General features: G+C 35.4%; 1 protein-coding gene across 4 annotated transcripts in view; it reads left to right on the top strand.

The window, feature by feature from the left end:
• Positions 1-13,027, top strand: part of AFF4 (ALF transcription elongation factor 4) — a 79,370-nt gene that overhangs the window by 53,910 nt on the left and 12,433 nt on the right. For all 4 annotated transcript variants that reach the window (XM_061151295.1, XM_061151296.1, XM_061151293.1 and 1 more), the window contains 9 exons: positions 615-669; positions 1,133-1,170; positions 1,602-1,764; positions 2,237-3,154; positions 6,033-6,121; positions 6,714-6,954; positions 12,034-12,128; positions 12,705-12,768; positions 12,871-13,007. In XM_061151295.1, coding sequence (XP_061007278.1) covers positions 615-669; positions 1,133-1,170; positions 1,602-1,764; positions 2,237-3,154; positions 6,033-6,121; positions 6,714-6,954; positions 12,034-12,128; positions 12,705-12,768; positions 12,871-13,007 — 1,800 coding nt within the window. The remainder of the gene's footprint in view (positions 1-614; positions 670-1,132; positions 1,171-1,601; positions 1,765-2,236; positions 3,155-6,032; positions 6,122-6,713; positions 6,955-12,033; positions 12,129-12,704; positions 12,769-12,870; positions 13,008-13,027) is intronic.

Below are 13,027 nucleotides of genomic sequence, written 5' to 3'. Positions count from 1 at the left end.
ATACATGGTTATTTCTCTTGTATAACCAAGGTTCTTACCCAAAATTGGACATCTGCAAAGAGCACTCATCTTTCATAGCAAGGCATTTATGAACTAGCACTTTGTGTGTTCTGGTTTTCACAATTACCCAAGTGTACGTATCTCTTCATAAAACACTGGGGATAGTGAAAGAGAATTGCTGATGCTTTCATTTTATCTTCCTTCTTTTTGAGAGTCATATTCCTCTAGTGGACTATTGGGTATGAGTATGGTAATTTGTTTTAATAATGAATGAGTTTGTATATATGCAATTAGAGAAAAATTAGAGATGACAAGTGAGTAAGAGTTTGTGGAAGGTAACTTTTATTTAATTAGAAAAGAAAGATGAATATTTTACTTATGGAAAAGTTAGAGCTTCCAAAATTGAAATTGTTAAATTTCATCTCTCCCAGTTTTTTACTCTGGATATAAAGCAAACCAGACAGAATAAGACTTACTGGGTCTTTTCTTTATTTTGCAATTAAATCTTTGGCTACCACAGTGATTATTTCTAGAATTATTGTTGAATATCTAATACTCTGCTATGCCATGGTGAAATTCCCAAAATAATCATCCTTTCTGCCTTTTCCTTCTAGTATGTTAAAAGATGACTTAAAACTAAGCAGCAGTGAAGACAGTGATGGGGAACAGGTGTGTCTACTTATGATTTACTAGTTTCATACAGGGTTTGTTTTTATTGTATTTTACAAGAATTATAATTGAATAATACATTTATGATCCAGATATTTAAAATAAGTTCATTCCTGCTTTTCTGACACTGGAATATTATAGTTTTCCACTCTGTCTTTAAACCTCCATTTTTTTCCCTTTTTTTTTTTTTTAAAATGTCTTTTCCTTATTACTTAACCATATATCAGAACATCCTCTTGAAGCATGAGATTGTTGACAAGCAGAACTATTAATACAGCTTTTAATCTTATCCTGGCAGTTCGTTTTTATTCAGGTAAAAACAGTATTTCATAAGTGTTAAGTGACCATTGATGCATATATTAGAGAAGAAAGTTTTTCTATTAAGATTTCACATATTGTTCACATTAAGCAGATAAAGTACTATTTATTCATTTATAAATTTCCTCTCATGTTTTAATTTTAGGATTGTGATAAGACAATGCCAAGGAGTACACCAGGAAGGTAGGCATCCTTTTATTTTTTGTTTTATTTAGAGTGGAAGAGTCAGTCTGATAACAGTGTGTAGTGATAGAGTAATTGACCTTATAAAGTAAATATTATTATTACAACTCTGTAAATTAACTAAAAATCATTGTGAATTGTGTGTTTATTTTTTTTTTTTGAATTGTGTGTTTAAAATAAATGAATTTTAGAGTATTTTGTACCCCAGTAAAGCTTTTTTTAAAGGTGAGTACTAATGGCTAATGCTGCATTTCAGAAACTTTTTAAGGAAGTATTTATTTCATTTATAATAAAGTTCGAGAATCATAGAATTTGAAGAGCTTAACAAATAGTAAACATTTTAAATAAAGTGGAGTGTCAACTTTGAATGCTTACCTGTTGTCATTCTTAAAAAAAATCTTTTGGTCATTTATATTTTTTATTTCTTTTAGTAACTCTGAACCTTCACACCATAATAGTGAAGGGGCAGATAACTCCAGGGATGATTCTAGCAGCCACAGTGGATCTGAAAGCAGCTCTGGATCTGACTCAGAGAGTGAAAGTAGTTCCAGTGACAGTGAGGCAAATGAGCCATCCCAGAGTGCATCTCCTGAGGTGAGAGGGAGGCAAGAGGGTCCCTTCTGCAGGCACTCTGAAGGCCCCTGGTGATGCCCAGTATTTACTTTGAGCTTTACTTTTGTTTCAACCTGGTGACTCATGTTATTTAGTTATGGTGAAAAGAAGTCTTAAATAGTATAAATTCACTGTAGCTTGATAAAATGTGGTTTAAAATCTCTGTTGGTGCCTACACCGTTTGTTTGCTTTCTGGAATTAAATGTACTGTATGGATTCCTGACAGGTCTATTTAGTATTTAAAGGCTATATATAAAATAATTAGCTTATATTCTCATTCAAGTGATTAGAGCTATTATTATTTTTAGCCTTTTGCTTTGGTTCAGTTAGAACTATGAAAAACAAATGCTTTTGTGTTGGTGTTAGGCATTGTGTTTTTTCCTCTTCCTTGAGATTATGAAGAAAGGAGAAAGTTTCAGTACTGAAAAGGCATACTTCTTTCTCTGTTTTTCAGCCTGAACCACCTCCCACAAATAAATGGCAACTTGATAACTGGCTGAATAAAGTAAATCCACATAAAGTGTCACCAGCTTCTTCTGTGGACAGTAATATCCCATCATCTCAAGGCTATAAAAAGGAAGGCCGAGAACAGGGAACAGGGAATAGCTACACGGATCCAGGTGGTCCTAAAGAAACAAGTTCTGCTACTCCTGGACGAGACTCCAAAACTGTCCAAAAGGGATCAGAAAGTGGGCGTGGGAGGCAAAAGTCTCCTGCCCAGAGTGACAGCACAGCACAGAGGAGAACTGTAGGAAAAAAACAACCCAAAAAGACAGAGAAGGCAGCTGCTGAAGAGCCCCGTGGAGGCCTGAAGATAGAAAGTGAAACTCCTGTAGACATGACTACCAGCATGCCCTCCAGCAGACACAAAGCAGCCACCAAAGGCTCAAGAAAACCCAATATAAAAAAGGAGTCCAAATCTTCCCCTCGACCTTCAGCAGAGAAAAAGAAATATAAGTCAACAAGTAAATCTTCCCAGAAATCAAGGGAAATTATAGAAACAGATACCTCATCCTCAGATTCCGATGAAAGTGAGAGCCTTCCTCCTTCCTCACAAACTCCTAAGTACCCTGAGAGTAATAGGACTCCCGTTAAACCCTCCTCAGTGGAGGAAGAAGATAGCTTTTTTCGGCAACGAATGTTCTCTCCTATGGAAGAGAAGGAACTTCTTTCACCCCTCAGTGAGCCTGATGACAGGTATCCACTTATTGTGAAGATTGACCTGAATCTCTTGACTAGAATACCAGGAAAGCCTTACAAAGAAGCAGAGCCACCCAAGGGGGAAAAGAAAAATGTGCCAGAAAAGCACACAAGAGAGGCTCAGAAACAAGCCTCAGAGAAAGTTTCCAACAAAGGCAAGAGGAAACATAAGGTTTGTAATGGGTTTTTTTTTTGTTCTTGTTGTTGTTATGTGAACATTATCCTCTAAAATGCAGTGGAAATCTCATTAAGCCAAAAACTAGCTAGTTGATTCATAGCTATGAGGGAAAATGGAGGTGAGCCTAAAGCCCTGATGAGGCAACAGACGCAAGAGTCTCTTGAGGACCATTGTGCCTCTCCCTGTCTCCTTTAGTAAAGAATTATAGTTTCTAATCAGATAAGAAATGAACCAGTGCATCTGTTCATAGTGTGTGCTGGCCAGTGTAGAGGTGAGAACAAAGCAGAGATTGCAAACTGGCCTTTACAACATTCTTACAGTTTTTGTTTTAAATGTCTTTAGTTGGGTTATGTACTCTCCAGGTTGTCACACTTCATAACACTTTCTTCTCTCTTATATCCAGACCAAGTCACATGTTTTAGATTACAAATTCCAGCTAGTAAATTGACTCACCAATTTTAACATGTCCTTAAGAATTTCACCAATCCATTGTACATAGCTGTGCCCCAGCTTTTCTGCTTTGCAAGTTCAGAATTAAAAACATCTGCTGGCACATAGCCAGCTCTCATCCCTAAATAATTCCACGATAATTTGGATTTACAGATAAAGCTTGGTGTATACTTTTAAGGTCAGCTTTTTTTAGACCCAGGAAATGTGAAAATTCATAGATATCTGTGATTGGAAGATAATGGACGTATAACGGAGCTGAAAAACTTACATATAGAGACAGATTTTTTTGGAAAGAAAGAAGTGTGATCTCTCAACTTTAGTGAGACATCTTTCGAGGAGCGTACATTTTACTAATTTGTATTGAAGAATAGTATAATTTCCCTTGATACACATGTGTGAATGCGATGATAAGATATTGAAAACATGAGCAGGTGAATGGGATACCAGGTGGACTCAGAACAAAATCCCAGTCCCAGTTGACCTTGAGAATCTCATGTGGGAAGACAGGAAGAATATAGCATTTTCTTGAAATGAGCCTGTGGTTTTCCCTCTTTTTTCCTTAAAACCACAGTACTGTGTGCTGTTGCTGATGTATTTGGACAAATGAGAGTAACACTTCTTTTTTTTTGCGTCTTCAAAAATTGAAGATTTTTTAAAATTTGAATTCCTAGAAAACTGAAGCTTCCTACTTTCAGTACTATAGCTAAGAGCTTCCATTATTGTAGTAAAGGGATGCCTTATTCAACTGGTACACTCTTTAGGGCTGCTGGATTCTAGAGCCTACAGCCTCAGATTGCTGGACTTAGTTATGGGATTTTGTATTATTCTATCTAATTCATAGAAATTATATGAAATAAAAGCTTGTATATGATAGATTCTGCTCCTTAAAAAAATGTTTCTTATGGAATTTAAAAAATGGTTCTTTTATCTTTAAAAAGGTATTACAAATTCTTTGTAAACTTTTTCAGACATTTAAAATATAATATACTAAGTAAATTTTACTCTTGTTTAAAATTTTACAATATACATAACTTGTAATAAAAAAAATCCCCTTCCTCTAAAATGAGTGTCCCATATCTCCTTTGGAGAAGGAAATGGCAACCCCCATTCTTGCCTGGAGAAGCCCATGGACAGAGGAGCCTGGTGGGCTACAGTCCCATGGGGTCGCCAAGAGTCGGATACGACTGAGCAACTAAGCATATCTCCTTACCTCCCCCACATCTCATCGGCATATGTTCCTCATAAGTTTTTTTGTATCAATACCTGTAAATGAAATTTTGATTTTATAAAATGTATATCACCAGGAAACTTGGTGATGATTATTTTTTTCCCCCAAAATGCCATACAACTTGCAGGATCTTAGTTCCCAGGCCCCAACAGTGAAAGCTCTGAGTCCTAACCAGTGGACTACCAGGATATTTTCCAGTGATGATTTTTGAGATTTGTTGCTTTGGTAAAATTATTCTTGAAGATAAAGCAGATAATACTGAGAAAGAGACCAGCCAAGGATAATGAAAGATGTGGATTCCTTTTTCTCATGCTCTCTCATGTCCAACTTTAATCATTTGTATATGGGAACAAATTCTTTCATATAGCAGGATGTTTGCAATATTTGTGCCCTGATATTTAAGTCAGTAGGAAAACTTAAATTCCCCAAGCATAGTAGCTTGGTGATTATAGACAGGCCCATAGCTTTTGTTTCAGCAAAAAAGTTTTTCAAAGATCTTCAGTCTTGGCTAAAAGCAAAAAGATGGACAGTAACAAGTGTTGGTGAAGATGTGAAGAACGACAGTGCCAGTGGGAATGTAAAGTCATGTAGCCACTTTGGGACATAGTTTAGCAGTTCCTCAGAAAGTAAATAGACAGTATTACCTTATGACTCAGCAATTTCTTTCCTACATATATACCCAAGAACATTGAAAATATGTCCACACAAAAACCTATACTTGAGTGCTCGCTTCGGCAGCACATATACTAAAAAAACCTATACTTGAAAAGTAGGGAAAATTCAAATGATGAATGGATAAATAAAATGTGGTATATCCATACAATGGAATATATTCATTCATTAAAAAGAAATAAAATATTGACAAATAATCTTACAACACAGATGAATTTTATGGTATGTGAATTATATCTTAATTATCTCATCCCCCCTCCTCAAATCATTCGGCTGAAAAGATGCCATCTAAAAAGACTGTTTCAGCATTTCAGCTCTTCATATCTAAAGTAGGAGACTTCTTCTCAGACTTAAAAACCTAATTTATTTAACACTGTTTAAATGAGTTCTTTCACTTCACATTTATCTTTTTTCTGAAGTATATCAGAGATTAACTGTTTGAGGGTGACTAGCACTGAAAACTGAAATTAGATGAATAAAAATCAAAACCTAATTGCTTTGTTTTTCCTGTTTTTCATCCAGAATGAAGATGATAACCGAGCCAATGAGAGCAAGAAACCTAAAACAGAGGATAAGAATATGGCAGGCCACAAGCCATCCAGCAACAAAGAGTATGTCTGCAAAACATGTAACATGTGTGTTGATCTATGTGGGTTATTTGCTGCTGGGTACTTTCTAATGTGCTCTTAGAATATTCCATTTAGTATGTATATGTTATACATTTCTGTACACAGTCATATACCAAATAGTGGGAGGTTTTGCTTTTAGTTAATTGGGATGAAAAGCAAGATTCAGTCACTTTATCTCTCTTTTTAGGAGAACAGGAAGTATTCATAGGATAAGAATTAAAGTAAAGCTTTACCACTTTCAGGCTGGCTGTGTAGCTGCAGGAGACATATGAGCATTAGTATCTTCATTCACCATTCCTCTTTTTGTTCTTTTATTCAATCACTATTGAATACTTGTGTGTGGCAGACCAAGGTTTAGGCACTGAATATACAACCGTAATGGGGAGAAAACACTGGAGAAGATATCTGCCCTTGTGAAATTTATAGTTTTATTTTGTTTTATGGAAATCATATGTTCTAATAATCAAATAGGGAAAACCGAATTTGTCTTGAAATCAGGCAAAGTCAAGTGGGAAAAGTCCATCACTCTTACATGACTGTGTGGAGAAATGAGGGCATTTGTTTGGTTTGGCAGGTCATCTAAACAGAGTGCTGCTAAAGAAAAAGATTTATTGCCTTCTCCTGCTGGGCCTGTTCCTTCAAAAGATCCAAAAACAGAGCATGGCTCTCGGAAGAGGACTATTAGTCAGTCTTCTTCCTTAAAGTCAAGTAATAACAGCAACAAGGAAAATAGTGGCAGCAGCAAAAACAGTTCCTCCGCATCAAAGCAGAAGAGGACTGAAGGGAAGACTTCCAGTAGCTCTAAGGAAGTCAAGGTAAGGCACTGGGGGACCTGAGCCTTTTGAAAAAAATCTCCTTGCCATGTGACTTCTCCAAGGTAACTATGCTTTGAAAATTTTGTAAACATCTTACTAATCTTACAGACCTGTTCATTTTTACTCTCAAAGTGTCAGTCTGATAATAAACTTGTGCTGTGATCTGAGACCATGAAAGGAATTAAATCATCTGGACACATGCATATTAGTTAAGGTAGAAATTGGAAAAGTTGGTTTTCCATAATTGGAAAAGTTGGTTATGGAAGAACAGTTGATTATGATCAAATTTGTAAATAACTCCAGTTGTTTTGATTGAGTTCTTGTCTATGGTTTTAAATTGTCTTTGGATCATTTAGAGTTAGATTTTACAGGCTAGTTATACTACATAAAGTGCTAAAGCAACCATTTGGCTTCATGAAGAAGAAAAATATTCTTTAGCTGAGCTAGTACTGGAATTGGCCCTAGAGCATGGTCATCAGGTAGAGGAATATTCTTAATGTTTGTGGGTGCATAACTAGATCAGAGAAGCTTTTTCAAGGCTATACTTAGGCTCTAATCCTGAATTTGTTTATCGGCTTTTTTCATTGCTTTCTAAAGTGATCTGATCAGGAGCAAACTCCCTGACAAAATTAAGAAAATACCTAGATTTTTAAGTATATAATTTATTGCATTACTTTGTGACTTAAAATAAGCAACTGTTTAACAGTTGAAAAAATTGACAAAGGCAGTTAGTTGTGCTTATTAAATGTGGTGATTAAATCTTTTAAATTTTGAGGTAATTTAAATTGTGAACAGTGTCTCAAATTGAGATATACCGAAGGCTTTTTCTCCAGCTGGACCACTTCCATAGCAGTTTAGATAGTGTCCTTGAGGAACCTCTTCTGTGGGCCTCCTTCACTGACCCAGTTCTCTGTTTCCCTGCTGGCTGGCTCTTTCTGCATATCCCATCCTTGAACTGTAGGATTTGAGACCTGTATGCTTCTTCTTTTAAACCTCTTCTCTTTCTTTCTTTCTTTTTAAAATGCACTCATTAAGTGAGCTCTTCTGCTCATTTGGTTTCTGTTATCTCATAGGTAAAATTCAACGTCTATGTCTCTTTTGTCAGCTTCTTGAAAGCAGGGATTTGTGTCTCACTTGTTTGCACTTTATCCAGTGTTTAACTTACTGGATAAAATAAGATAATATGAAAAACCAAAATTACATGTAATTTTTACTTTGTTTCTCTAGATATTTGCTGATGCCAAATTTTTGAAATATGTTGGCATAAATTTTGTTTGGTATAGTCTTTTATTTATTTATTTTTATTTTTATTTTTTTAGTTCTACCACTTTATTGCTACCAACCCATCTCCCTCCACCCTTGTGCACACATGCTAGGTCATGTGACCCCATGGACTTCAGCCTGCCAGGCTCCTCTGTCCATGGACTTTTCCAGGCAAGAATACTGGAGTGGGTTGCCATTTCCGTCTCCTAGTCTTTTATTTTTAATATCTTTAATACTGCTTCTTATATTGTCTTTTATTTTTAATTTTAGTTTTCTGTACTGTCTTTCTCTTTTATCAGTTTCATCAGAGGCTTATCACTTTTACTTGTCTTTTTTAAAAAAACAGCCTTTCTTTGTCTTTATTCAGTATAGTTTATTTTTGTTTTCTATATCATTAACTTACACTCTTTATAATTTCCTCTTATGCCTTTTTGTTTTGCTCTTCTGTTTATTAACTTTTAAAGATGAATACTAAGCTTGTTTTTCAAAATTAATTGTAAGCCCTTTTTCTCTAATATTCAAATATAAACAGTTAGACTATGTATTTTCCTCTAATTACTGCTTTAGCTGCATCTGCAAGACTTGGTATATAGTATTTTTTTTTTTTTTTTTGGTATATAGTATTTTTATAACTCAGTCCAAAATGTTTTTTAACTTCTTGTGTGATTCCATCTTTGATCCAAGAGTTACTTAAGTGTGTTACTCAGTTTCCAAACATACAGAGATTTTCTGGTTGTCTTTTGATTAGTACCTTGTAGAAGGGTCTAGAAAGTGATCGGCATGCAGTGATCTTTTGAAATTTGTTGAGTTGCTTTGTAAAACAGCGTAGCTTATGGTAGATTTTTGTAATGAAAAGACTGTGTCTTCCACATGAATTAGAGACAGCGACCTGTATAATTCAGTTAGATTAATGATATTTTCACACCTTCTGTATGCTGACTGATATTTTTTAGTCCTTTTCTATCAGGTTTTTTAATTGAGATAAAGTTGATATATAACATTGTATTAGTTTCAGGTGTACAACAGAATGATTTCCTATATGTATATATTGCAAAAACTTACTCAACCACAGTAAGTCTAGTTAGCATTTCTTACCACACACATAATTTTTCTTTATTTTCAGAAACTTCAGTTTTCCTTCAATAAATGTAAACTTAGGCACTTATATTTAAGTTGGTGCAAACGTAATTGAGGTTTTTGCATTGTTGAAATTTGCCATTTGATATTGGAATACATTCTTAAATAAATACGATTATGTTATACATTATTTTAATGCACTAAGTTTTTTGCTAGTGACTTTTATTACTTGCTATTCATTTTAAACTTATTTTATACTATGGAAATGATGTTAGAAAAAAATCAAATTCGAGTGATTTTCTTATTTGAGTTCAAAATGGGTGGTAAAGCAGCAGAGACAACTTGCAACATCAACAATGCATTTGACCCTGAAACTGCTAATGAATGTACAGTGCAGTGGTGGTTCAAAAAGTTTTATGAAAGAGATGAGAGCCTTAAAGATAAGTGAGTGGCCGGCCATCAGAAGTTGACAACGACGGGCTGAGAGCCATCATTGAAGCTGATCCTCTTACAACACAAAAGATTGGCAAAGAACTCAACATCAGCCATTCTACAGTCATTTGGCATTTGAAGCAAATTATGGAGGAGAAAAAGCTCAATAAGTGGGTGGCTTGTAAGCTGAAAATCAAAAAAATCATCGTTTAGAAGTGTCATCTCTTTTTCTGCACAACAACGAACCATTTCTCAATCAGATGCGATGAAAAGTGGATTTTATACAACAACTAGCAGCAGCAGTGATTGGACCAATAAGAAGCTCCAAAGCACTTCTCAAAGCCAAACTTGCACCAAAAAAAAGTCATGGTCATTGTTTAGTGGTCTGCTGCCAGTCTGATCCACTATAGCTTCCTAAATCCTGGCAAAACTATTACCATCTGAGAAGTATGCTCAGCAAATTGATGAGATGCACCAAAAACTGCAATACCTGCAGCTAACATTGGTTAACAGAAAGGGCCCAATTCTTCTCCATGACAGCGCCCAACTGCACATTGAACAAACAATGCTTCAAAAGTTGAACAAATTGGGCTACGGAGTTTTGCCTCATCTGCCATATTCACCTTACCTCTTGCCAACAGACTACCACTTCTTCAAGCATCTCAACAACTTTTTGCAGGGGAGATGCTTCCACAGCCAGTAGGATGCAGAAAATGCTTTCCAAGAGTTCGTGGAATCCCAAAGCATGGGTTTTTTTCACTACAGGAATAGACAAACTTATTTCTCATTGGCAAGAACATGTTGACTATAATGGTTCCTATTTTGATTAATAAAGATATGTTTGAGCCTAGTTGTGATGATTTAAAATTCGTGGTCTGGAACCACAATTACTTCTGTGCCAACCTTAATAGATCTGTTTATGAAACACATGGGGAAAGCTGTCCAAGAAAAGTTAGATTGCAGTAGAATTCAGGAAGCCATTTGGTAAATGTGCAGATTTTACCATAAAGAATTTAGTATTTTTTCAAATCTCAGGGCTTTTATTTTCATTCTTGAAGAAAGCTGTAATAGGTGGAACTTGAAAGGACTCTTACAAGAAAAGAAAAAAAAAAAATGGTTACATGGTTTCTTTTAAACAGAAGTAATAAAAATATATATGTTGTTGGGTTTTCTAATGTTGAGACATTTATGAATTTGTAGGATAAATTCTACTTATTTATGGTTTTTTTAATGGGAAAAAAATGTGTATTCAATTTATTGAAGATAGGACCGGAGGGGAAGCTGTTGGGAGGACAGGATCATAGCCCTTGTGTTAAAGGTCTCTGTTGATAGGAGGCAGAATAAAACTTAAGAAAGTGTCCAGGTTTTGAAATCTGACAGATCTGGACTTAAAACCCAAATTCCAGGAATACTACTTAAAAGCTGTTTGGACTTGGGCAAGTTGCTCAGCTTCCTTGAGGCTACTTTTTATCCTGTCCTGATAGCAGTACATGTTTCATAGGGCCGTTAAAGGGTTAATGATTATGCTAAGTACTTGGTTAACTTAGTGCCTAGTAAGTAGTAAGCACACAGAAAGTGTTAGATGTTGTCATTGTTTTCGTTGGCCAGTTATTACCAGTAAATTTTGTCTGAAGTAATACTGCTATATTGATATTAGATTTGTGTATTCCTTAAGTTTTTACAAGTGTCAGTGTCATTGCTTCCCACATGGTAGACCCCTAATAGAAGGCTCTTGAGAGTCCCTTGGACTGCAAGGAGATCCAGCCAGTCCATCCTAAAGGAGATCGGTCCTGGGTGTTCATTGGAAGGACTGATGTTGAGGCTGAAACTCTAGTACTTTGGCCACCTGATGCGAAGAGCTGACTCACTGCAAAAGACCCTGATGCTGCGAAAGATTGAGGGCAGGAGGAGAAGGGGACGATAGAGGATGAGATGGTTGGATGGCATCGCCAACTCAGTGGACATGGCTTTGGGTGGACTCAGGGAGTTGGTGATGGACAGGAGGCCTGGCATGCTGTGGTTCATGGGGTCGCAAAGAGTCAGACACAACTGAGTGACTGAACTGAAGTGAATATTATAAAGAATATTCTTGGTTATTTAAAATGGGCTCATTCCATAAAAAGGACATTTACATTATGAAATTTTAAATTTTTATAACAAGAGAATTAACTACCACAGACAATGGAATTTTGTTTGCTTTTTAACCATGAGCTAAGGAATACTTTTATTTTGATTTTAATTTCATAGTTTTCATAGTTTCAATTTCATAGTTTTAAATGTGGTTTTTGTTTTTATTTTTCTGGTCAGGAAAAAGCTCCAAATAGTTCTTCTAACTGTCCTCCATCTACACCAACTCCTGATGCTTCTAAGCCTCGGAGAACGAAGCTTGCCTTTGATGACAGGTAAGATAAATAAGATTTTTTATGCATTTAAGAAATCATTTCAGTCAGTGTATACGAAACTCATTTTAATGTCTGTCAGTGACCAGAAGAATTGGTTGTATTGTGATGTTGTTGTATTGTGATATTGTGACAGAATATTCAGATTTTTAATTTTAAAGGCACCCTCAAGTCCAAGTATTGCTCCTTTTAACTTAATTTACCTTCATGATTCTCATGGGGAATGTGAATAATATACCTTCCAGTAGTCTACCTTTGCTGACTTTACTGTTTAAAGGCTTTCTTAAGTAAAACAGTGTAGGTTTAAAATAAAGACTGTTTCAAATAAGTAACGTAGGGTTTTTTTTTCCCTCCCTTTTGATAAAGGTTATTTTTCCTACCTACATTCTGTTTACTCTCAATCTTTCAAATAATTTATGCTCTTAACCTAATAGAAACATTTGTCAGGGAAAAAATAATCAAATGTTTATTAACAGCTCATTTTCTTTACTTGAGGACATGAAAACTGAGGGCTATAAAACTAATATTATCTTATGAAAATATTTCCCATTTTACTTAAAATAAAAATTTACATTGCAGAAGTTATTCAGCAGACCATTACTTACAAGAAGCAAAAAAGCTAAAGCACAATGCAGATGCATTGGTATGTAAATATTTATATATTTAATCAAATTAACTTAAATCTTCATTTGTTCTCATAGCACATCAGTGTGGCTCTCATTTACCTTTATTCTCCTTTCTTCAGTCTGATAGGTTTGAGAAAGCTGTATACTATCTTGATGCTGTGGTATCTTTCATTGAATGTGGGAATGCATTAGAGAAAAATGCTCAGGAATCCAAATCCCCATTCCTTATGTATTCAGAAACGGTGGAGCTCATCAAGTAAGTGGGGAAACTTGCCG

The sequence above is a fragment of the Dama dama genome, chromosome 9 (assembly GCF_033118175.1).
Source record: "Dama dama isolate Ldn47 chromosome 9, ASM3311817v1, whole genome shotgun sequence".
NCBI classification, from domain to species: domain Eukaryota; kingdom Metazoa; phylum Chordata; class Mammalia; order Artiodactyla; family Cervidae; genus Dama; species Dama dama.
The sequence above is the reverse complement of the archived record's forward strand: the minus strand, read 5'-3'. Positions and strand labels throughout refer to the sequence as shown.